General features: G+C 35.4%; 1 protein-coding gene and 1 pseudogene across 1 annotated transcript in view; both read right to left on the reverse strand.

Moving 5' to 3' along the window:
- Nucleotides 1–1170: 1170 nt before the first annotated feature.
- The window catches only part of DHX29 (DExH-box helicase 29), a 45412-nt gene continuing 22595 nt past the window's right edge, over nucleotides 1171–23987 (reverse strand). The window contains exons 12-27 of the mRNA XM_065905788.1: nucleotides 23265–23408; nucleotides 18979–19155; nucleotides 17498–17638; nucleotides 16548–16692; nucleotides 16309–16426; nucleotides 15614–15698; nucleotides 14145–14233; nucleotides 13054–13182; nucleotides 12889–12964; nucleotides 11992–12216; nucleotides 10734–10870; nucleotides 10231–10324; nucleotides 6229–6531; nucleotides 5281–5412; nucleotides 3643–3739; nucleotides 1171–1448 (exon numbers count right to left, since the gene is read on the reverse strand). Coding sequence (XP_065761860.1) covers nucleotides 1396–1448; nucleotides 3643–3739; nucleotides 5281–5412; nucleotides 6229–6531; nucleotides 10231–10324; nucleotides 10734–10870; nucleotides 11992–12216; nucleotides 12889–12964; nucleotides 13054–13182; nucleotides 14145–14233; nucleotides 15614–15698; nucleotides 16309–16426; nucleotides 16548–16692; nucleotides 17498–17638; nucleotides 18979–19155; nucleotides 23265–23408 — 2145 coding nt within the window. The 3' untranslated portion in view covers nucleotides 1171–1395. The remainder of the gene's footprint in view (nucleotides 1449–3642; nucleotides 3740–5280; nucleotides 5413–6228; nucleotides 6532–10230; nucleotides 10325–10733; nucleotides 10871–11991; nucleotides 12217–12888; nucleotides 12965–13053; nucleotides 13183–14144; nucleotides 14234–15613; nucleotides 15699–16308; nucleotides 16427–16547; nucleotides 16693–17497; nucleotides 17639–18978; nucleotides 19156–23264; nucleotides 23409–23987) is intronic.
- On the reverse strand, nucleotides 3769–5269 carry LOC136146741 (large ribosomal subunit protein eL34-like; annotated as a pseudogene).

Raw genomic sequence — 23987 nt, forward strand, 5'->3', positions numbered from 1 at the left:
GAGACTTTTTTTCAATAAATATATTGGAAAATTTTTGACGTTTGCAACAATGTAAAAAACCTGCAGATGAGCCATGAAGCCTAGAAATATTTTAAAAAAAAATTAAGAAAAAGGTATTCATGAATGTGTAAAATGTACGTTAGATATAACATAGAAAAGTGAAAGTGAAAGGCATTCAGTTGTGTCTGCCTCTCTGTGACCCCATGGACTATACAGTCCATGGAATTCTCCAGGCCAGAATACTGGAGTGGGTAGGTGGTCCATTCTCCAGGGGATCTTCCCAACCCAGGGATCAAACCCAGGTCTCCTGCATTGCAGGCAGATTCTTTACCAGCTGAGCCACCAGGGAAGCCCTGATATAACAGAAAATATATGTTAATCAGCTGTATGGCTTCTGGCCAACAGTAGGCTAGTAGAAGTTAAGTTTTGGGGGAGTCAAAAGTTACACACAGATTTTTGACTGTGTGGAGGGTTGGTACAACTGTGTGGAGGGTCAATTCTAGTCACTAAGTACCTACTCAATTCTAATCTTTTGTCCTTCAGATACAATTTTTGCCATTTGGTCTACACAAAAATATATTTGAGGGTCCTAAACAATCTTGACAGAAAATGGAAAATTCCTCAACATAATCAAGACGGAGTTTCAAAAATCCTCAGTAAGTGAAACAAAGAAAACCACTGAAAAATATCTAAGTATGCTTTAGTATCTTAAAGTTACTGACCTTATCAATCCTATTATTGGTACAAAAAAGATTCAAGAGCAGTGATATCAAAGCTTATGATTGAGGAAAATGATACAAATGGTGTCACCCCGGCTTGACAGTACCATTATCCATTGCTGCCTATCCTCCGTGCTTTAGTGAATGCTACTAATGTAGATGGCATCTATTAATAGTGTATACCTTATTTAAGTTTTGACTTTTCCTATCAAATATTAAATAACTGAAGTTGTATATTTTTGTGAAAATTTAATTACAACTGGTTTTGGAGCTCATTTTCTCCTTTGGGAGAAAGATCTTTAGACCTTTTCCTCCTCAAGAAGGTTTGAACTCTCTAGACATCAAGGACTGATAAGAGGATCAGGTGGGTACGCAGGGAATCACAATAGTAAGTTACAATACTACAGACACAGGCTTTGCCCATAAGGCACATGATGATGCATACCACATGGATGATACCAAAGAATTTATTGTAAATGTAGTGGCAAATACACTGAGAATAACTATCATTAAAAAGAAATTAGAAAATTTCACACGTTTAAAGTATGTGCTTTTTCCCACCACCTTCACATGATGACTAGTACCAACATTTTAAGTACTGAAATACTTCATGGGATGGTCCATTTTCACATAATTTAATGACTCTCTTCAAAGCAGTTGATCATGAATTGCAGTTTCAATTATTCTCTGTTTTTATCAATTCAGTAATGATCTGGAGAATCTTGTCATCTGGATGGAAGAAGAAAAAAACCAATGAATAAATTCACCACTGACTAATTTTTTAGTGTATACACATGTAAATCACAGGTATACTTTATTAAAAGATTCTTTTAAGTTAGAATACAGAGTTAACACCAGCAATATTCACTTATAAAACTAGATATACCTCTATTATTTCTTAAAAATTCTATTGAGACAGTAAATTTCCTAACTTTTTCACCTAGTTCAAGTCTACTTTTTGATTCATCCATGTACTTCAGAATTAGCCAGGATGCCAACAGTTATCGGCAAGGAATAAAGCACTCTTTATCTGTTTCTCCATGTTTAGTTCCAAGAAAACAAAAAAATTTACCAGGGAAGTGCTCTAGAAATGTAGATGTCAAAGTGACAGACCTCTCTACACAACAAAGGAATCAAATACCAATTAATTGGACAAACAGACTAAATAAGGGCTACATTATTTATTAGAGGTTTTAACAGCTGCCTCTGCTTTTAATCAGTTGGTCTGATATTGTGACTTCATAACTACTTTCTGAATAGTTGTAATTATCATGACTCCAAGACTGAAATTCTTATTAGACATTTCAGTAAGAAAATGGCCTATGTTTCAATGACTGCAATGGAGAATTTTGATAACTGGGCCCATGGCCTAACACTCAGGCTCTTGGAGGCTATAGTGGCATTAAATAAAAAGGAGTGAGGGAAGAAAGTTCACTGGCTGTAAGGTGAACATGACAGGTCTAGAAAGAACTATGATTTTTAGTCTGAGGAATAGTATAGTAAAAGAAAATACAAGAGCAACTTCAGTTATTTCTTTTTCAAAAGCTTGGTGTCCCTTGTATCCCAACTTCTCTAAGTCCAGAAATAGAGGACACTAATGTACTTCATCCGCCCTCATCAAAGATACATGCTTCATCAGAGGGCAGGTTCTACTTTTCCTGTTATGGCAAAGGGAAACATTGAAATCATTTTAAAATTGATTTTTCTTAATTTAAAAGTTGAGGTTCAACCTGTCCTTAATGTATTTTTTTGGTTTGTTTTAGGCTGTGTTGTAGTGCAGAGTTCCTCAAGGGAAGAGCCCATAAGACCTGATCTAAGTTTCCAGCAGTACAGGAAAACTAACACAGTTAAGTGCTTACTCATTCACCTTCAGTTATGGAAATCAACATAAAGTGTGAGACTTCAGGGCAGTAGCACTAGACCAGTGGCTCCCCAATTTGCCTACCGACTAGAATTAATTGGGATGTCTGTTAAGTGTAATCACACTGAACAAACTGATCAATTCTTAGCATACAGGAAAATCAAACTGATGTGATGCAATGGGAAGGATATAGCACCAACCAAAAAATATTCTTTTCCTAAAAACCAGATTCTAATCAAGTCATTAGATATAACTATCAGTTTTCAGGAAATATAGAGAATGTGTATGTATGTTAGTTGCTCAGTCATGTCCAACTCTTTGTGACCCCATGGACTGTAGCCCACTAGGCTCCTCTGTCCATGGAATTCTCCAGCAAGAAGACTGGAGTGGGCTGCCATGCCCTTCTCCAGGGGATCTTCCTGACCAAGAGCTCAAACTCAGGTTTGCAGAAAATATAGGGAACAGAGAAACAATAAGTCAAAGCATGAAGATGCAGCTGCCCAAATCCTAAACGTAAGAAATTCTACCAGAAAAACAACCTGGTTTATTAAAAATAACTGCACTTAAAAATGGGGATGGTAGTACAGAGAAGTATTACAGATGAAAAGACTATAAAATAACAATATGACCATAGGCCTCTCCCATAGAGGAGATTCAGTATGCCTGAGTTAGGTCTTTGGACAATATAGATATATATAAACAATATATATATATATTTAACAACTGCCAGGATAACTCTGATCATTTGGCAAGTCTGGGAATACTATACCAGACTACCCTGGAGGAGGGCATGGCAACCCACTCCAATATTCTTTCCTGGAGAATCCCGATGGACAGAGCAACCTGGCAGGTTACAGGTTGCTTCATGGGGTCATGAAGAGTCGGACATGACTGGGTGACTAAGCATAGCAAAGCACATACCAGACTAAGAGGCAACTCAGGTGTCCATTGCAGATTTCTGTTGAAGGATTACAGACCAACAGCTCTACATTTGAAAGACTGGTAGAGAAACATAATGAGAACCTCAGAGAAAGTTCCTCTTTCTTAGAGTCACATACTTACTTTCAAGAGACATCTTAGGGTTTTCAAGTTTTTTTCTTAAAACAGAATCAATGAGAACTCGTAGCTGCTTGAAAATGACAGCTATCTTAACAGGTGCCTGTTGAGAGATGACAAATTGAACAACGTTAATCCCAGGGAGTGTGAATGTGTTCAAATAAAATCAAGGTAAGCATATATGCCTTATGATGTGCTTTAACACATATTGACTTAAATATAAAATGTTATGAGAAAAATAAATTACTGTCTGCAGCTAAGAGACATAAACTTCAATTTCCTTATTAAGTACCCATAAACTTGATACCTCTTTCCAGAATAAAGCGACCATTTTGCAATTGTTTTCTTCTCTTGTATCAACTCTATGGGAGTGAGGACTACAGTTTTGTTTTTGTGCTTTTTGATTTTATTGCTCAAAAATGCTTCCTTTTTTAATTTAGCTTTCTCTGTGCTTGTGCTGCCGTTTTCACAACCATCTTCTGCTCCTTGATGAGGAAAGCATGCTTGTCCTGTCACGGACACATTTAGCACACACGGAACCATCATAGCCCAGCTGATGTGTTTTTTCATTTTAGACAACCGCATAAGAACCTTAGGTCTCACAGCATGTACTCCTTGAAGTCGGCCTGGGCACAGCCCACATGCAGATTCTGGTGCTTTCCCAACCTTCTTGGTATAAAGGTAAACAATTCCATTACCAGGGATTCGGGACAGCCTGGTTTTGTTAGAGGCTGTGCTGTAGGACGGCCTACGACGGTAGGTCAGACACTGGACCATCCTGAGTGCCTCTAGATATCGTCCCCGGAAGAGGAAGAAAGAGGACTACAGGTTTTAAAATGGAATTTTTAAAAATAGCTTTATTGAGGAATAATTTATAGATCATAAAAATTTACTCACAGTGTACAACTCAATGATTTTTAATAAACTTATAGAGTTGTACAGCCGTCACCACAATCCAGTTATAGAACACTATCACCATCTCCCCCTCTTTGTGAGAAGTGCACATATTTTTTAACCTGCCTTTAAAATTTACATCTCCAGTCTTAGACAAACAGCTATCATTGTATATCATAGCAGAATATATTAGATTTGCTTAAAGTGGTCAATGTTGATAAGTTACACAGAAATAAACTTACTGTCGGTAGCACTGGTAGGTCTAATTTTTCCAGAGGAGAATTTTAACAGTATGAATCAAATGAATTTGTGTCTTTTTATAGGTGGCATGATATAGCAGAAGGAGCGCAAGTTTGAGGATCAGACAGTTCTAGGTTTAAACCTTGCTCTACCATTAACAATCCATGTAAGCTATTTAACTTCTCACTCAACTTAAGTGCCTAGTCAATAGAAAGAAATCGTCTAACAAGGTTGTTAGGGGTATTAAATTAGGATGATCCATGTAAAGTTAATTACTGAAGTCCACACACATGGCAAATTATTATTACTGACAATAAATGCAATATGCAATTAGGAATATAGTTTGATTTTAAACTTAAACAGATTTAAAACCATACAGGCAAGATAAAATACAGATGTCTTCTATTTAAGTCAAACCATAGGAAGAAATCATGCAAACTCCAATTAAAAAAAAAAAAACTACCTCAATGGTACTGGCAGTAAAATTTTAAGATCAGTTGTAGCACGTACCTGAAAATAGATCCAGCCATCAACAGAGATAAGGCGTTCCCGGTGCTGAACTTCTATATCACCACCAAAAAGTAACACTGGAAAAGGGGTTATTAGGGTAGTTTCCCTCAAATACACTCGGGCATATCGTATCTGTATTTAAAAAAAAAAAAAACACTTCACAGCCTAAAATAATAAAAAATTCATTTATCTGTTTCATGTAAGCATTTTTCTGTAATTTGCTACTATTTTAAATCATGTTTTATAAAGCTACATGTCTACATTCTGTTGCACAGTCTATTTTATAATAATACAGTCACCATCTGTGTATTTATACTATTAAAGGATTTTAAACATTAATTGTAAGGTTGAATTGTATACCTTGAACATAAAGTATGAATAAGCAGTGTTATGCTAATACTGTTAAATAATTAGTGGAAAGATAAAATTATGATTAAGTTTCAAAGTGTCCAGTTTCTACAGCAAGGTTCAGCAATGACCATTAGTCAGGAATTTGTCATGTTTTACACATTTAAGTTTGCTGATAAGCTGGGAGTTACTCAAGCCAATGCTTGAAATTATGGATCTTTATTAATTTAATGAGCTATGATTCAAAAGATTGACTGTTTTAATCTACAGATATTTGCTATTAAGTTATCTTAGGTTGTACTGTGTCTCAGACTGTTGGAACATCACGTTTAGTTCTATCCCATTCCATATCCCCCTTATTTGGAAATGTGGAAAAAAGACATGTCTATATTTTTGTTGAGAAACCATGAACATCTTGATTTCAAATATGAATAAACATGAATAACTCAGTTTAAGAACCATATATAGTATTTGGTGGGCATCCAAATTTGTTATGATTGACTTCTAGTGAAGTGAAGTGAAGTCGCTCAGTTGTGTCTGACTCTTTGCGACTTCTAGAATAATGTCCCAAATACTGGAATTTAAGAATGAGCACTTTACCTTCTCCTGGTATAAAAGCCATCCATAAGTTTGCAAATCTCGATTTACTGAGGATGGATGTACTTGTGCTTTGCCTTGGGCTGTCTCCACAATGCAAGCCAATTTTTCTGTAATATCAACTGATTTTGTATAGATTATCTTCCCCACGTTGTCATACAGTCCAGCAGTAAGTACAGCTTTAAGAAGGGCAATTTCTTGGAAGGAGAGTGTCTGTGTGGCTCTGTTTCCTTCCAAGCTATTAGAAGTTGTAGATGATAAAAATCCTGCTGCTTTAACCAACTTGATTAACTCCTGCTTTACATCCTAGATTGGTTTGTTAAAAAGAGACAAGATCATAATCGATTAAAGAAGCCTTGTACTTTATATTACTGTTTCCTATCAAAATGGACAGGATTCCAAAAAGCTAAAAAGAAAATTACCACATGATCTAGCAGTCTCACTCCCGGGCATATATCCAGAAAAAAATGAAAACACTAATTCGAAAAGATACATGAACTCCAATGTTCATAGTTGTTTACAATAGCCAAGACATGGAAGAAACCCAAATGTCCATCAATAGACAAATGGAGAAAGATGATAATACACACACACACATACACACACACAATGGAATACTATTTGGCAAAAAAAAGAATGAATTTTTGTCATTTGCTACAAAGTGAATGGACTAGAGGGCATTATGCTAAGTGAAATAAGTCAGACAAAGACAAATACTATATGTTATCACTTATATGTGGACTCTAAAAAAAATAAAATTAGTGAATATAACACAAAAAAGAAACACTCACAAACAGAGAACACATTAGTGGTTACCAATAGGGAGAGGGAAGGAGGGAGGGGCAAGGTAGGGGTAGGTGGCTGAGAGGTACAATCTACTATGTGTAAAATAATTAAGTTACAAGGATATGTTGCCAGCGCATGGAATATACCCAATAAAACCCAATATTCTGTAGTAACTATAGATGGACTATAATCTTTAAAATTTGTGAGTCACTATGTGGTATACCTAAAATTTATTAATATTATAAACCAACTACATGATAATTTAAAAAACCTTATAGAATTTGGCATGTTAAAATGTTTCATTTCTAACCTTATTATGAATATTAACATTTGTCAAATATTTTCCTAATCCATCATATTACTAAGTAAAGCCAGCAGCATGAAGTATATATCTCTGCATTCTTGGTTTTTCTTTTGGCCACATCTCATGGAATGTGGGATTTTAGTTCCCTGACCAGGGATCAAATCTATGACCCCTGTATTGGAAGCATGGAATGCCAACCACTGGACCGCCAAGGAAGTCCTTGTGCATTATTCTTTGAATAAATAATACTTTATTAGTTTAGCAAACTCTTTAGATTATGCATCTCATTAACATATCAGTTTATTTTCAAGTTTAACACAGCTAATACTTTGAAGAAATGTCTTAATATATTACTATGCCTCAAGTTCCATAAATATATAATAAAACTTTTGTAAAAATGAAAAAAAAAAAAAAAAGATAACCTGGCATTTGCAGCAATGTTGATGGACTAAACAGTATACTTAGTGAAATAAGGCAGAGAAAGACATACAGAGAAAGACATACATATCATATAGTGTGATATCACTTAATTGTGGAATCTAAAATAAACAAATGTATATAGCAAAACAGAAACAGACTCACAGATATAGAGAACAAACAAGTGGTTACCACTGGAGGAAGGGAAAGGGGGAGGAGCAAGATAGGGCTATGGAATTAAGAGGTACACACAAGTATGTATAAAACAGATATGCCACTAGGATATATTGTACATCACAGGGAATTATAGTCAGTATTTTGTAATCACTTCTAATGGAGTGTAATCTAGAAAAATACTGAATCACTATGCTGTATGCCTGAAATGTTATATTATAAATCAACCATACGTCAATTAAAAAAAAACTGACATGATGCCCAATCATTATTTACTAAGCTATAGCCTAAATTACATTAGGGAAGAAAAAAAGATACTGAAAAGTTAAGGGTCACCTGATTATATAACATAACTGATTTTTTGGTACAGATTATCTAAGACTTTAAATATCATAAAATATGAATGTCTAATATGTGAAAGCAATAAATATGTGCCTGAATGCATTTTCATTCAGTATATCTACTTTAGCAGTAGCTCTGCTTTCAATAGTTTTACTCAGTAAGGATGATCACATAGAGAATACTGAGGAAGAATTACAGAGGACTCTGATCCTAGACTGCAAGAACCTTCTTCACTTGTCTCTGGGAAACAATTTCCTAAAGAACTCTGACAATGTTTATTAATGGCAACCATCTAAACTTGTTGCTTAAAATCTTTTTTTACCTTTAGTAGTGCCAATCAGCTAAAATACCATAGGGAGGATGAGCATTTTTTTTTAATCCAATTTTATTTATTTATTTGCCATTTAAAAAAAAATTGGAGGCTAATTACTTTACAATATTGTGGTGGTTTTTGCCATACATTGACATGAATCAGCCATGGGTGCACATGTGTTCCCCCTCCTGACCCGCCCTCCCACCTCCCTCCCCATCCCATCCCTCAGGGTCATGCCAGTGCACCAGCCCTGAGCACCCTGTCTCATGCATCAAACCTGGGCTGGCGATCTGTTTCACAGATGATAATATACATGCCCATGTTTCAACGCTATTCTCACAAATCATCCCACCCGTGCCTTCTCCCACAGAGTCCAAAAGTCTGTTCTTTACATCTGTGTCTCTTGCTGTCTTGCAAGGAGGAGTAATTTTAAAGTAGACAGGATATAAGTTGATTAAAAGATTGAGTTTACATTTAGGATTTCCTTGAGGTTTCTGGTTTGGGACTTAAGGGACTTTAATTCCAGGAGAAGAAAAATCAGACAAGACAGTTGCTGTGATACTACAAGAATGGTAAAGAACTGAAAACCCTGTAGCCTAGGGGAGGCGAAGAAAAGGCTGATAGAAGGGAGGGAGTGGGAGGCAACTTGAAGGCCTGGAGGAAGTGGGGTGCAGACAAAGGAGTGTTGCTTCTCTCTCCTTATCTTGAACCTGAGCCAGACAACCTTTTAAAATATGAGCATAGAATAGGGGAATTATGTGAAAGGTAAGTTTATTTTCTGAATAGTTTTATAGCACATCTGCTCTAAACACCATTTCCTTTTAAATGTTGTCCTAAACTTAAGACATATCAACCAATTTTAATGTGTGGACCTTGTGTGGATCATGATTTGAACTAGCTGTAAAAAAAAAAAATTATGAAAAATCAGGGATAAACACTGTATAGTTGATGATATAAAGAAATTATTTTTCAAGGCATAATGCTAAAGAAAAAAGTCCTATACTTCAGAGATATATAACAACCTGACATCTGGGATTGCTTCAGGATAATCTAGAGGGCAGATAGTGGATTAAGGGGGGTATAAGTAAAACAAGGTTGAGCACATGTTGATAATTATGGAAGTGGGAAATGAGTACACAGTTCACTACACTATTGTCTACTTTTATGTATAGTTGAAAATTTCCATAATAATTCAAAATGACAATTGGTTTTCAGAGTTGAGAAAAACTGTAGAATATGCCCAATTCAATTTCTTTTTTTAAAATGAGAAACTGAGACTAAATTAACCTTCTCCAAGCTTGAGCTGTTGAATAGACAACTATCCTAATTCCCAAACTAGTGTTATTTCTATGAAATCATGTTGCATCTTTGACCACTTCCTGAATATAATATGATTGTTAAACACTATTTTGGAAGCACAGAGTCTGTGAACAGCTGTGAACCACTGAACAGCCAAGGAAGTCCCTGTTAAATACTATTTTGAATCACCTTGTAATACAGGTTACCTGTTGTGATAAACAAAACAAAAAAATCACAAATTTATTAATTCAGCAAATGTTTATTAAACAGTTACTATGTGTCAAGCACTATCCTAGGCATTTCTTTTTCCAAAATAATCCCACTGGTCTACCATATGACCCTAAATTAAGACAGCTGCATTAAGACTTACCTCTAGGGTTAACAGTGATGTTCTATTAAGAAAGTTCTTCCGGCAATATGCTATTTCAGAACGAAAGCCTCCTTCCTGCCGTGCTTTTTTCCATCTACGTAAGAAAAATGACCAAAGTTTAATGTTTTCAAACTCATTTTCAGAGGTACTAACCATAGCTTTAATTATATTATAATCATATAAAACGAGGAAGGGCCTTGCCTGTTCTAAGAGCCAGTCAATTTCAACTACAATATAGGTATTTTTTGCTTATGTATAACAGAAAATTAATAACTTCAAATATAAGGTAATATACACATAGTAATACAAAGTACATTGTTCTTAAATTTTAGGATAATAAAAATACAAATGTCTAAAGTAATTATACTTGACAGAGGAAGTAACTAGTTAATATTAAATTTAAACCTTAAATGTATCTTTTTAATAAAAGTCAAAGATAAATTTTTTAAACAGTAAATACCCTCAGGTTTGACCTACTGACAAAACCCAGATTATTTCTTTACCCCAGGTATGCATTGTAGATTGTCAGATGATCTGAATCTGCCATGGCCAAGGCTGATTTCGCAAGATCTGCTTCATCTTTTCGACCAATTGGTGTGGTAAAAGGAGACTTCTCTGTCATAACTGCAGCTAATGTTGCCTACCCATAAATAAACAAAAAAATTTAACCTTAAAAGAGGTACATACTGAAAGCTGATTTGTATTGTAATAGAAAGCAAATCATAAAACAACAGCACTTTCAAGTTGCATGTTTCTTCTTTTGAATTTACTGTGTTCTATAATAGCTAGCATTTTCATTTTAATTAGTTACTTTTAGTTTCATTTTATGGAATTTTAAAAATCTGTCATTTACTTTTAATATCATCTTTGTGAGACAGGGAAGTAATACCAACAGAATCAGGGATTTTAAAAAATGAGTATTTGTGCAAGTGACTGATTGTCACACGGTTAAAAGAAATTCCTTAATCACAGATCAGAATCTTGACGCTGAGTCTGAATTTCCATTGCCTGCAATGCTCTTTAAATAATTCTTACATAATCTGGACTATATAACAACCCATTTGTTGTTGCTGCAACTTTTCAGATCAACTATCATGGCAGTAGATATTTCTTGAACTCAACACAATTCTGGTATATATTTCTGATACTAGAAAAAAAAAAGAAGACTAGAGTGAGTCATACTCTCCCCATTTTTATTTCAAACAGCCTTATTTGTAGTCTCAGAAAAGGCTACAACTTGATAAAGTTGGAATGGCAAAGCAGGCAAGAGATTCAGAGAGAGGCAAAAAGTTTGTTAATTCTGAGATAATTTGAGAAAACAGAATTGCTGGTAACTGCTAGCTCAGAGAAAACCCAGAAAAAAGGAAGGAAGTTTTGAGTCTACTTAAGTGTGGAGTTCAAAACTCTCAATGAATTCATCTACTATATGAATCATTTACTATATATATATATACACACACACACACACACAGAAAGAATTAAGTAAATATTTCAAGTGGGATGTTTGATAGCGGAAGTCTAGATAAGCCAAAACCCTTTTACAAAAGAATACCTACATATACAAGAGTATATGGGTGAAGATATTTTCTTGTATATAAATATAAAAAGTTAAATATTCAAAAATTCTCATTAAGCGTTCAGATTTTCTGGCTTTAATGTTAGTACAGACACCCTCTTTAGTTAAAAAACTTTTCCCAACTTAATACCTCCCCAACCAAAATGGTATTTACAGGGAAGAAGCACCAGTGTTGCTTGTCTTACCACTGGATCCAGGCAGCCAAAAATGGCACCAAAAATAAGCATCTTGCCAATCTTGACATTCACAGGCAGAGCTGCAAGGTGTTGGCCCAGTGGAGTCAGTTTAGGCTCATTTAGTTCACAAGCTCCAATTTTTCGGAGTAAATTCATTGCATTGCTGATTACTTGAAGCTGAGGAGGATCTAAAGCTTTGGAGAGGAAATCTTCAGGAGAACCAAGATTGCATTTCTGCAGATTGAAAAAGTGATAAAATTCGGATGTGATCAGAAAGAATTAACAAAAAGATGGTCAAACTGATACTAAATTTAAGTAAAATTTTAAGCAAAGAGGAGATTTTTCCAGTTACATATTTTTAGTTTCTTCATTCTTGATTTTTATAGAACCAAAAAAATCTAAGAACTGAAGGATATTATAGATCTTTCGGATGCAGAAGCCTTTGGTCTAGGTCAGGACTTTTCAAGTCCAGCTCTATTGTGAGTGGGCCCAGATAATTCTTCGTTTTAGGAGACGGTGCTGTTCACAGTAGAGTGTGTAGCAGCATCCCTGGTCTTGACCCACTAGACGTCCATAGCATGGTCTCCCTGTTCCCGCAGCTCTGACAACTAAAAATGTCTCCTGACATTCCAGGTTGTCCCTGGTGAGCAATATCATCCCCATTGAGAACTAGTGGTCTGGGCTATGAGTGTGTATTTTAATTTCTTAAAGTATGAGTGCCTATGGCAGATTTAAAGCACAGTGGGTTTACTTATAAAATATGGGGGAAGAGGGAATTTATTAGAGCAGAGTAAATAAAATACTTGAAAATCTAGTGCAACAGAAGGTAAGATAAGTTTAGGTCTTTTTCTTTTTTCTTAGAAAGGGGTGGAGAACAAAAGTTCATCTAAGTTCCTTTGGGATTACCATAATATGAAGACATAATTCCTCCAAAGGCACGCGCAAGATTTCAGGGACAGAATAGTCCATAAAGCCTTCAAATCTGAAAAATAAGGTAAAATAATCCTAAACACATAATATCAGAAATGCCACACTGGTTTGTGTGTTTTAAATCTCCAGGCTATGCCATACCTTTCTCTCGTGTACATGCGGAAACAGAAGCCATCTCTGACCCGCCCAGCTCTCCCCTGGCGCTGCAGAGCACTCGCTTTGCTGACAAATGTCTCGACCAAAGAACTCATCTGACTGCTCTCATGGTACCTGGAAAAATGTTTTAGGAGAGAACATGTAGATAACTGACTTAAATAAAAATCTAAAAAAAAACTGGAAGTATTTGATTCTAAAGGTGAAGATTAGAATGCCCAATAATTATGCAATAAGAATTCTTTGAAAAAGTGAGAAATTCTGCTGTGAGCGTCACAATTCAAAGCACCTTTCACAAAATACAGTTCAACCCTGAAAACACTTCCTCTAAAGGTATAGTTAAAAAAAGTCAGGAGTCTATTTTGTACTGGACAGTCATACTCATTTCCAAATATTGCTGAAGTTTTCTAATATTAGGGACAGTGTATATAGATTAAAACAGACCACAAAGATGGTCTTATTTGTTAAACATAAACATCAAAACACTTATATAGCAATAATCTTTCTATTAAAGTTAAATTTAACAGTTAAAGTTATCTACTATGTGCCAATTACTGTAGTACGTATTTTCAATTTATGAAGCTTTAATTTTCCCACTTACATATGAGGAGAATGCTGATGATTATAACTGATGTAATATTACTTGCTCAAAATTATAGATCAAGATTTATAATCTAACTCTGATTCTAAAACCCATGCTTTTTTATAATCCCACAAATAATGTTTTTGTAAAACAATTTATTTTACAAACTAACTGATAAGAATTTATGTCTGAACATTTTCTCAGCACTTTCCTATCAGTAGCAGTACACTGATATTACTTATGGGAAAACTGATGACATTAATTTTGACGTTTATTCTTAGACATTTTAAACTTCCCTACAGCTTCTCTGAGACCTTTTGTTTTGGACAGAATTAGGACATTTGAGATGTTCCCCATATGATTCTGAGATCTAGTGCTTGTTTTGGCAGTACATGTACTGATTGGAATGGTTCTGTGATGTCTCCTAACAATTCAACAGTTCCAAGCCCTTTTCAGGTTAAATATGTTTTGATTTGGGAAGAAAATGCAAACTTACTTATTTTCTTTCGTTCTTCCAGTATCAATTACAAATACAACATCTGGAATAGTGATACCCGTCTCTGCAATATTTGTTGCCAAAACAATCTGAAAACACAAAGCCAAAACATTTAGGTAACTACTTTCAGCAATGTGTCATCACTTAAAAATTCTTTAGTTTAGCCAATGCATTTTAAAAAGTGAATTTCAATTATTCTTTACAAAAATTCACAATCTAATTGCTGTTACTGTGTAACTTAAATTTGCTCTAATTGATTTTATCACCTCAGCTTATTAATTAAACTTATAGATTCTTATTCCAACAGAAATACTATAGACCCTTAATTCTAGTCAGTCACCTTAAAAATGATACATGTAAAATGGGAAAGTGGGTCAGAGAATGGAGACTGCTCAGCAGAAACTTTACAATTATTAGAGAATACTTTCTTTCGTAAGAAGAACTGGTGGCTTATTGCCCCGGCTCTGCTACTTATTAGCTTTGTGACCTGTGCAAGTCATTTTACCTCTCTGGTCTCAAATTAAGAGGTAGAAATACATGATTTCTTAGGTCCCTTTCTAGCTCAAAAATTCTTAATGGTGATGGCTAAACAGCCTTTCTTCTTGTGTTTTTTTTCTTCTGTTGAGTCTTTGGAGGTGAAACATTTAGGAAACTTTAGGTCAGTTCAATATGTTATCACTCTATCTCAATACTGAATGATTGCTTTCCTTATCCTTCATCCTAGGAAAGAGAACCCAGATTATTAAGAGTTAGATAGGACGTAGGTGATCAAAGTGTTTAGAGGTGGTGGAATTCTTTTCTTCAGACAAAATCTTCCAGAGAAGCCCAAATGTTACAGGTCAGAGCATAACCTATGAACCCCTGGTGTTTTCAGAGCACAGTTAGAAAATCATACATTTAATTCAACCCCTTTTAAAGATGAGAAAGCAAAGCTGAGTAGGTTGCCAAAGGCCAAAGACATGGCTGCAGCTTCCGGACAAGAATCTGAGAAACTCTTTTTGCAAAGTATCTCTTCATTCAGAATCCTGAACAGAGGAGACAATGAAAATACCTTAAGATTGTTTCCTAACCTAATGTTCTCTGTGTTGCAAAAATGATCAGGGATAAATAGACTATAGAGAACAAAAAAGAATCCTCCCAGGATTCAAGTAGCTTCTGACATCAAACATCCTTTGTGTTCTCTTCCTGAAGGAATAGTAGTGAGTTTTCCTTCTCAAAAGCAACAATAATGCCATGTTTTTAAACTACCTACCACTCCTCTAAAGTTATTGATAACACCTAATATAAACACCTAACATAAATTGAATTTTAATACTGGGTTCACTTTTGATGATATTAGACTGCAGAGCATCTGGAGTCTGCCATGTGCTATACGGTACTTAATAACTGTCTTTGATGATAGGGAATCATTTTCATGAACTGTTCTCAGGTGGATCACATATAAATAAATTTGATGTACTGAGTTTTACCTTCCTGACTCCTTGAGGAGGAAGTGTGAATGCTGCAGCTTGATCTTGAGTTGAAAGAATAGAATGCAGAGCTATCACTTTATATCTGAAAGTTAAAATCATAGTTCTTAGCAAGAGTTTCTCTTTAGAAGACACTGCAAAGAATAACAAAATTTATTTGCAAATAGGAAGCAATTAAAAATTTTTTTATTATGAAAAATTTTAAACACACAAAAGTTCTGAGAATATATATATACACTTGTTGATGAGAAAAATTTAATATGAATTATATGAATGTAGGGATTAAAGTATTTTTAAAACTATATTCTGATGCCAAGGTGATAATGGTAACAGCAGTAATAAGCTATATAAAAACAGACACGGTACAGAGCCAATTCAGTCTGTATGGATGATAAACTGCAATGTTGTTGAGGTTTTGCACCATCCCATGGGTTGGGGAGGGGAGTCACCATCTTATTTTTAACTACAAGTTTCCCTCTGGTAAATCATATTAAGAAAATAAAACAAATGTAGATAAAGTACCTAAAATTTTTAGTAGATAAAATGCTATAACGAAGTTAAAATAAGAATTGCTTTGTCATGGACAATTTTAACTAAAGGCGAAAAGACTTTGAAAGCTCTGATCAAGAATTTTAATGTACAAAACATTGTTCTATTTTAAAACTACCAGGAATATAATGAAGATCTGTAGTTACCGTTCTGAAAAAAATCTTCTGTCAGTTGATAAGAGATCATACAACTGTTGAATATGAGCAAGGCCTGGTAAAAAGATCAGTACTGCTCCTTCAACATTTTTGAACTGAGGACTTCTGTCTGAAATTTTTTGAAACATACAATATTCAAAAATAAGGAACAGCATATAAAATATTAATAAAACATCTCCGGTTAGTTGAAAAGTTTTATCAAAACAAATGGAGACACATTAGGTACATACCTAAATATATAAGAAGTTCCAAAATGAGATCCAGGTTGATTTTATGAGGATTCATGTAGAGAATAGCATGCTGAGTACGACTGCTATACTTTTGGTAAAATGGATTTAAATCGGCACTTGTTCCAGCCTGAACTGGGATGTATTCCTAAAAGAAACATAATCCGAAAAACTTGAACAAAAATATGAAGTAAACACAAAGAAGGAAAAAACAAGCTACTTGGCATTTATTCAAATTTGTATTTTTCTCACTGTCACCATTATTTCATTAAAATATAGCAAGAATACAATTTTTAACAGTATTAAAGTATGATAAAATTTCATCTCTATCCTATTAATTTCATCCAGCCCCCTTAAGTACAGCAAAACTTTTAATCTTGGCATGTAAACACATTCTATAGTTTTAAGAAAAGATTTTAGTTTTTGCTTCCTTGATTTATCTGCTTAATTAAAAGATAAACTAACTTTAAATTTGTCCATTAGATGAATGGAATATTGTATATACAGTGAAAATATGTATATAGTACCACTGGTCAAAATGCAGGATAGCGTAGCTTTTGTGATATTCCTAAAATTATGTCATTCAAACTAAACTAACTCTCTATGAAGAACTGTGCTTCCCTGGATGATACAGAGCTAAGGCTGGCTCATGCCAGGACAGAGGCTGCTAAGAAAACCAGTGGCAGGGATCTAGACTCTGGGCCTGCCCCAGTCTATTTAAGGTGTTGAGGTAAAGCAAATATCATAAACCAAACAGTAAGTAAAACAGTAAAAGAGTCAGTAAAACAAAGATCAAAGAAATGATGTTTAAAATTTGCTCATAATCATATCTGTTATTCCTCTAACAAAATGTATTTGAATGCACCGTGCCAGCCACATGATTTTAAAACTCTTAGGGTAGTTTGTGTCTTGGATATCATCATCAGATGTCTTTAAAAATGTTTTCTTCTTACCTGATACTTTTTAATTCCCCCTGCTTTGGTTGTAACATTAATGGTTATTTCTTCTTCCTCCTCCAGAAATTTCTGACAGTATTCTGAGTCTTTCTCCAGTACAAAGCCTGTTTCCTCTATTATATCTTCAAGATGAAAAACCTGCACAGGTGAAGGCATATAAACAGTGAGCTCAAATTCATTTCAGTAAATATCATCTTAAAGAGAACAAGGAACTGCTACCTCTCTGAATGTTACCACATGCTAATGACAATATTAAAAAACTTTTTTTCCTGCATTATTTGGGAATGAAGAACTTGCCTGATATAGATGGATCTGTCCCTAGTAATTCCAGGACAAAGTACATTATGGTATATATTTTTTACATGTGAAAATCAATTTAAAGATTCTTTATCAGCTGAACCAAAAGGGCAAACATTAAGAATAGAAGAAAGCTTCAAAGAAAACCCCCCTAAATTTGAGGAATGGGTAGAAAGTTCAGTTCAGTCGCTCAGTCATGTCCAACTCTTTGTGACCCCATGGACTGCAGTACACCAGGCTTCCCTGTCCATCAATTTCCAGAGCTTACTCAAACTCATGTCCATTGAGTTGGTGATGCCATCCAAACATCTCATCCTCTGTTGTCCCATTCTCCTCCCACCTTCAATCTTACACAGCATCAGGGTCTTTTCCAATGAGTCAGTTCTTCACATCAGGTGGACAAAGTACTGGAATTTCAGCTTCAGCATCAGTCCTTCCAATGAATATTCAGGACTGATCTCCTTTAGGATGGACTGGCTGGATCTCCTTGCAGTCCAAGGGACTCTCAAGAGTCTTCTCCAACACCACAGTTCAAAAGCATCAATTCTTTGGCGTTCAGCCTTCTTTATAGTCCAACTCTCACATCCAACTTCCACATGGGTGGAAAAACAGTTCCTTATTGTTAGGCAGCGACCCCAATCTGGATGTAGATTTGGCTTTGCTATAGAGTTGTTTTATGCTGTGTACCTCTGACGTGTGTCATTCAGCACAATCCTCCTTCCAGCCCACTATTTGGCAGCTCAGTCAAGGCAGATCAGCTATCTGATTCCCACGGCCATCTCCAGGTCCTCTCTTGACCTGGATTACCTTAGGAATAGTTCTAGGCTCAGACTTAAGGGGGAGAAGGCAATGGCACCCCACTCCAGTACTCTTGCCGGGAAAATCCCACGGACGGAGGAGCCTGGTAGGCTGCAGTCCACGGGGTGGCTAAGAGTTGGACACGACTGAGTGACTTCCCTTTCACTTTTCACTTTCATGCACTGGAGAAGGAAATGGCAACCCACTTGTGTTCTTGCCTGGAGGATCCCAGGGACGGGGGAGCCTGGTGGCTGCCGTCTATGGGGTCGCACAGAGTCGGACACGACTGAAGTGACTTAGCAGCAGACTTAAGGGCCTATCTTCTGGGGACACTCACTGGTGGGAATGTAGTTTCTGTTCACATAGGCATTAAAAAAACTTACCTCAACAGGATAACTTCTTCCTGAAATTCTCAGAATAGGGCAGTGTGTGAAATAGGTAGAAAACTTTTCACTGTCTACAGTGGCACTCATGAGAATCAAATGTAAATCAGAACGTTTCTGTAAAATTTCCTTCAAGATAATTAGTAGGAAGTCTGACTGGACACTTCTCTCATGAACCTAGTATAAAAGGAATTTTAAAAAAAGGTCATATATAAGGTCTGTGGGTGTTATTTGCTCAGTTGTGTTCAACTCTTGGCAACCCCATGGGCTATAGCCCACCAGGCTCCTCTGTCCATGGAATTTTCCAGGAAAAAATACTGGAGGGGTTGCCATTTCCTTCTATAGGGAATCTTTCCAACCAAAGGATCATACCCAGGTCTCCTGCAATGCAGGCAGATTCTTTACCATCTGAGCCACCAGGGAAGCCCTTACATAATAATAAGATCTAGTAAGAAGATAAAACAATCAGACCTTCAAATCTACTAAAAGTTAATATTTACATACAGTCAATACATAGAGAAGGTGAGAGAAGCTGTGTTTCAAATGAGGTAGATCTTCCAAATTGAAAATAAAGTCACCCTCTTTAAAACTGAGGTCAGTAAAAATCAGCATATAATGACCAGGATTAGCTATGATAGTAAGACTCTACCTTAGGAGTTAGTCTAACTGTTCAGCTGATAACATTAAAGTATCTCCCGAATTTCACTCAAAAGCCAGTGTAATGCTTAAAATATGTCACTAATATAAAATTGAATAGACACAGAACTGCAACAAGACAGATTGGTTATACACTTTTCTGCAAAGGGGGAATTTTTTTAGTATGAATCTGACAGGTTCTATCAACTGCCTAAGAAAATGGGTTTTAAGCTTTTCCAACAGATGCATTTTAGGGATGAGCACTGTAAACTTGCTATAGAGCATTGAAACATGGGACGTTATGAGAACTTAGTATCTGCTGGATGTACTAGTCTGTATTGCAACTTGATGTACTGAGTTTATTTCTACTTCATTTTATTTCTTGAGATTTAAAGCAGCATACAAAAGAATACATTGAGATAACAAAAATTAAAACAGGATTGATCAACAAAAATTAAAACAGGTTTGATCAACAAAAATTAAAACAGGTCTGATCATTTTGCTTGGAAGGGAGTCAATAGTGGTTAAATGTTCAGACTCTAGAATTGCTTGCTTAGGCTTAATTCTTCTTGGCTTGCACAATTAAAATACGACTTTAGGAAAGTTATTCAAATATCCCTGGGCCTATTTCTTCTTCTATGAAACAAGAATACAAACAAGACAAATTTCATAGAGTGGTTGGCTATCAGAGGAGATCAACAAATAGTACTCAGCATTGTGCTATATGCTGGGGAATAATGATTGAGATAGTCATTTCAGAGTTTATAGCCTTATAAGAGGATTCTGTAGAGAATGGCTTGAAATTACATATGAAGGGCAGCTATTTTGTTTTTTTTCAGTCTAATATTCTTTTTTGGTTTTGTTTTATAGTTGTTTTTTTTTTTTAATTGGAGTTATAGTTGATTTACAATGTTGTATTAGTTCCTGTTGTACAGCAAGGAGTAGCTAATTCAGGTGGTCAGGAAGGCTACTAAGAGGGAATTGACATCTATGCTGAGAACTGAAATGAGTTTTTAAAAAAGGAGGAAAGAACACAATGATAAAGGGGAAAAAGTGGTCATGGGACATAACTTGTGCAAAATCATGGAGGACAGTGGGATCACACTACATTTCAAGAAATGAGGAAACAAAATTATGCCTTGAGCATGAGACGAGGAATGGGCAAGAGACAGAGAGGGTGAGGTGCCCAGTGATTCATATGAGGTCTCGTAAACCCTGTCAAGGAGCTGAGACTTTATCCTGATAAGTCAGGGTGGTAAGAAAATTTAAAGGAGGAGAATCATGCGGTCTGAACTTTGTTTTAAAAAAAACATAACTGTAGCTATAATGTGAAGAATGTAGAAGAGAGCAAAACAGAAAGTAGGAAGTTTAATTAGAAGCTTATTAAGTAATTAAATAAGATAATGGTAGCCTATATGAGGGCAATACCAGTAAATATGGAGAGAAGTAAATGAATGTGAGAAAAGTATTCAAAAAAATCAACAAAGTCCAGGTGACCAGATTTAGAGGATATGCAAGAAAGGAGGAATAATTTTGGATGTTTTTACTTTACTGGTCTGACCAGGATATTATCTCAAGCTTGAGAGAAGTATTTTCTGATAGATGAAACAGATCTGGGGAACCTCCTCAAAGAGATGGTAATTTATACAGGTTATCAATTTTTAAAATTTATTTTTTGCTACACTGCTCTGCATGCGGGATCTTAGTTCCTCAAGCAGGGATCGAACCTGTGTCCCTGCAGTGGAAGCATGGAGTCTTAATCACTGGATTGCCAGGGAAGTCCCCAATTATTGATTTTTTTTAAAAAGAAAATTTAAAATGAGGATAAGACATAAAATACAGCTAATAAAAATGTATACTTTATTAAGTACATTTGAGAGAGGTGGGCAAAAAGATTGGCTGTAAATGTAACAGCTGCCAGAGGAAAAGCTGCATAACTCTCACACTGACCATAAACTAAAACAAATCACACAACTATTCCTAATAAGAAAGTCAGAGTATCATCCTAAGCATCTTCATAAAGAAGTTCCTGAATAACATAATGAACTCTGTCCCAGCATCTCTTTCATCATTATATTTAACATGATGATGAATTTCACTGGGTTTTCTCTTACTCTTATTGTACTGTTCAATAAGAGGCTGAGAGTATCACACTGAAGCACAGATCAGTGAATCAGGTCTACAGACTGCTATTAATAATACAAAACCATCAAAGAACAGCTCCCCTGCAGCTGGTCTAACTTTTAACTTAGTTAGGGTTCATCCTGATATATATTTACTAAACAAACTTCCCTGGTTTTCAGACAGTAAAGAATCTGCCTGCAATGAGGGAGACCTGGATTCGATCCCTGGATTGGGAAGATCTCCTGGAGAAGGGAATGGCAACCCACTCTAGTATTCTGGCCTAGAGAATTCCATGGACAGAGGAGCCTGGCGGGCTATACTCATGGGGTCTCAAAGAGTTGGACACAACTGAGTGACTCACACATACACAGTTTTTTTAATAATTTGGAGTTCCCAGAAAAACTACTGGCTGATGCAAATATTTCATCTTACCTAGCAGAAAAAATTTCTCATTATAAATAGACAAATTAGCATTTTAAGTTGATTCTTGATGATACTGATAAAATCCAGGTATTAACAAACATGGCTACAACTGTCACACCCTAGTTCCCACCCATCACTGCCAGAAGCGGTTACCCACGGAATGCTCAATCAAGCTGCCATATATCCTCTTTCTTTCTCTTGAATTTCTCACTTACCTATTACCAAAATATTGTATTTAAAAACATCTTAACCTGAACTAGTGCAAGAACAGGAAAATGGTTAAATAAATTATGGGATATCCAAATAACATACTTCTACAAAGCTATTTAAAAATGATATTTTTGCAGACTAAAATATATATATATATAAATGCACAAATGGCAACATTAATTTTTTTCTGAATCATGAGACTACAGATAATTTTTATTTTCATTTTTGTATCTCTCTATACTTCTAATACTTACTAACCAAAAGGAGGAAAACAACCCAGTAATCGATATGTAGTCTATTAATTAAAAATCAAAGAATGATTGTACTTTCACTAATGCCTTCTGAATTTGGTGAATTAAATTCATAAAAACTTTTCATCAGGAAAATTGAAAAAAAAAATTTAAATAAGTGAAATGCTATATATATAATTTCTTCAAACAATTATGTACAAAGCAAATCACTTAAACATACACTAACTGATAAGAAATGTCTGCAGCCAGCTTCCCTAGGCTTGAACCCCTAGTTGCAGAACTTATTGGCTGTATGAACTTGAGTAAGCTATATAACCTCTGTGTGCCTAGTTTCCTCAACTATAAAATAGGGATAATAATATCTACTTCTTTTGATTAAATGAAGGATTGCTGGAAGGATTAAATGAAGTTGTATCTATGAAGTCCTTAGAATAGCCCCTTGCATACAGCAAATGTTATACAGTATTTGTTAAATAAATCAATTAGCATGAGACCTGTTAGAGGAAATTAACTAATTACACATAAAGTGCTTGGCATTTAGTAAAAATGGAGAAAATGTTAGCTAGTATTAGAAGTAACATCTTTTTAACACAAAAATGTTTAGGATCATTTCCCGAACATACAGCGATAGAATCTACTCACCTCATCTACAATAACATGAGACACATTTGTTAGGAGACCATCTTCTTGAAGTTTTCTTAGCAAAACCCCTGTTGTACAATAGAGTAACCTGGTAGATTCACTAGCGCGAGACTCCATCCGGATCTGATATCCACACAAAGAATTCTGAAGGGAAAACACAGAGCCCAGACTAGATTCTCACAAATGATACGGGAAATAAGCTTTAAAAACTGAGGTACAGATGCTGGTCCTGCTCCGATATGGAGCAGATTTACTTAGACAGTAAATCTTTTTAGTGCCATTTATTACTTGCCTATGTTTTCAATTATACCAAACTATAAAATTTGTTTTGGCAATTTAAACAAGAAAAAACTTTTTTCAGAATTTTGAAACAAAAAGCTGTTCGCCTGCTTTGAGTACCATTAACATGATTATGGAAATATTAATAGATTTAATCAATTTCTTATGAAATTATCTTGGAGCAAAATATTGAGGTGTTCAGGAACAGAATTTTAGATCTGCTCCCACAACTTAAGTCTACTCTTCTATCAAGATCTCATAAAAGCTTCAACCATTAAAAACCAGTTGTGCCTGATGGGGATCCTGAAGTCACTTCTATTCCCATCACATTTTCTCTCTTACTCCTTCAGTCATTCTTTTGCTGTGTTTGTAAACATGTCTGATATCCCCTTAACGTAAATTCCTTATAAGACAGAAATTGTGCCCTTTGTCCCCTTACATGTC

Source organism: Muntiacus reevesi, chromosome 14, assembly GCF_963930625.1.
Source record: "Muntiacus reevesi chromosome 14, mMunRee1.1, whole genome shotgun sequence".
NCBI lineage: Eukaryota > Metazoa > Chordata > Mammalia > Artiodactyla > Cervidae > Muntiacus > Muntiacus reevesi.